A 1,402-nucleotide genomic window follows, 5' to 3' on the forward strand; every position below is an offset into this window, starting at 1 on the left:
CACATAGCCACATAGAAAGCAAACAGGAAGTGAACGTTTGATCTACACGTATCATTAGAAGCTGTATAACTACATACATGTATTGTCATGTATTGTTACATGTATCATCAATTTAATAATTTTAATTTTGCCATTTAGCAGACGCTTTTAATCCAAAGCGACTTACAATTACGAATTACAGGGACATTCCCCCTGGAGTAACTGAGGGCTAAGTGCCTTACTCAAGGGCACACTAGTAGTGGTGTGGTTTTCAAATCCCACCTGTGGTTTCAGGCGGGATTTGAACTCACAACCTTCCGATCACAAGTCCAACTCACTATCCACTACCCCGCATATCATCATCTACGTATTGATAATAGGTCTATATGTTTTATTGGTACAAGAAGAAAGAAAGCAAAGCAAAAAACACAACAGTTTGAGTTTGGGATGAAGTTGGGGGTATCACTCCATGTCATCTGGGTAGCAGGTATCGAGTTCAGACACCAGCCTGTGAGGAAACAGCTTGTACTGGAACCAGGTGGGTTCTATAGGGAAGACGGAGGGAAGGGAAAAGATAGAGAGATGTTACCTCTCTGCTGTAAATATTATAAATCAACAGCATCATGTTTCCAACATACCCAAAGGGATGGTCTGATACCCTATTTACACTACAGAGCCCAACTGACCCGAGCTGAGCTATACTGTGCTAACCTGGTCAGGCATCCACTATATGGCGCTTTTCCACTACCGGGCCAACCCGACCCGAGCCGGGCCGGGCCGGTTTATTTTCCTTTCTCCATTGCCAACCGAGCCGGGCCGAAGCGACCCAAGCCGGGCCGTTTTAGCTACCCTTCTGAACTAGGAACTACTGGAGCGAAAGGTACTTTTTTGCCATGCTGCATGTGACGTGTGACGCAGCACACCGCTAACCGCCATTTTAAAATATCACAACAGCGTTGAACAGCAGTACTACTACTTGTTACTACTTGTTACAACTATGGACAAAGAAACTTCTTCGAGTTGGGCAGTCAACGTGGCCCAGGCCCTCATCTGTATTTGGTCCGAAGATAGATGCTGTACCAGTGCTAGAAAGTACAGTGTGTAATATCCAAACCAGTATAGTACGGTTCAGGTCAGCCCTGTCGTGTGTGTAAGCCAACCAGATCTAGCAGGGCCAAAGCCAGACTAGTCTCCTCTGACTCACCTAGGTAGCAGGGGGGTAGGCTGAGCGTCCCGTCGAAGCAAGCCGTCGTCTGGGTGAAGCTGCACTGCTTACGAGGGTGTTTGCAGAAGAACGACACCTTCTCCCCGTGTGGAACCACCGCGTCTGTGACATCATAAGGCCAGCGCTTCAACCCACCAATGAGAACGCGGCTCCGCTCGGCAGGGATTGGACAGCGTGCTGAGAGCATAATGTACAGGA

General features: G+C 47.7%; 1 protein-coding gene across 1 annotated transcript in view; it reads right to left on the reverse strand.

Moving 5' to 3' along the window:
* Window positions 1–441: 441 nt before the first annotated feature.
* The window catches only part of ntd5 (ntl-dependent gene 5), a gene marked incomplete at both ends in the record, with an annotated part of 7,206 nt that continues 6,245 nt past the window's right edge, over window positions 442–1,402 (reverse strand). The window contains 2 exons of the mRNA XM_080540555.1: window positions 442–524; window positions 1,184–1,381. Coding sequence (XP_080396681.1) covers window positions 442–524; window positions 1,184–1,381 — 281 coding nt within the window. The remainder of the gene's footprint in view (window positions 525–1,183; window positions 1,382–1,402) is intronic.

Source organism: Nansenia antarctica (genome assembly GCF_963989245.1).
Source record: "Nansenia antarctica genome assembly, chromosome: 10".
NCBI classification, from domain to species: domain Eukaryota; kingdom Metazoa; phylum Chordata; class Actinopteri; order Argentiniformes; family Microstomatidae; genus Nansenia; species Nansenia antarctica.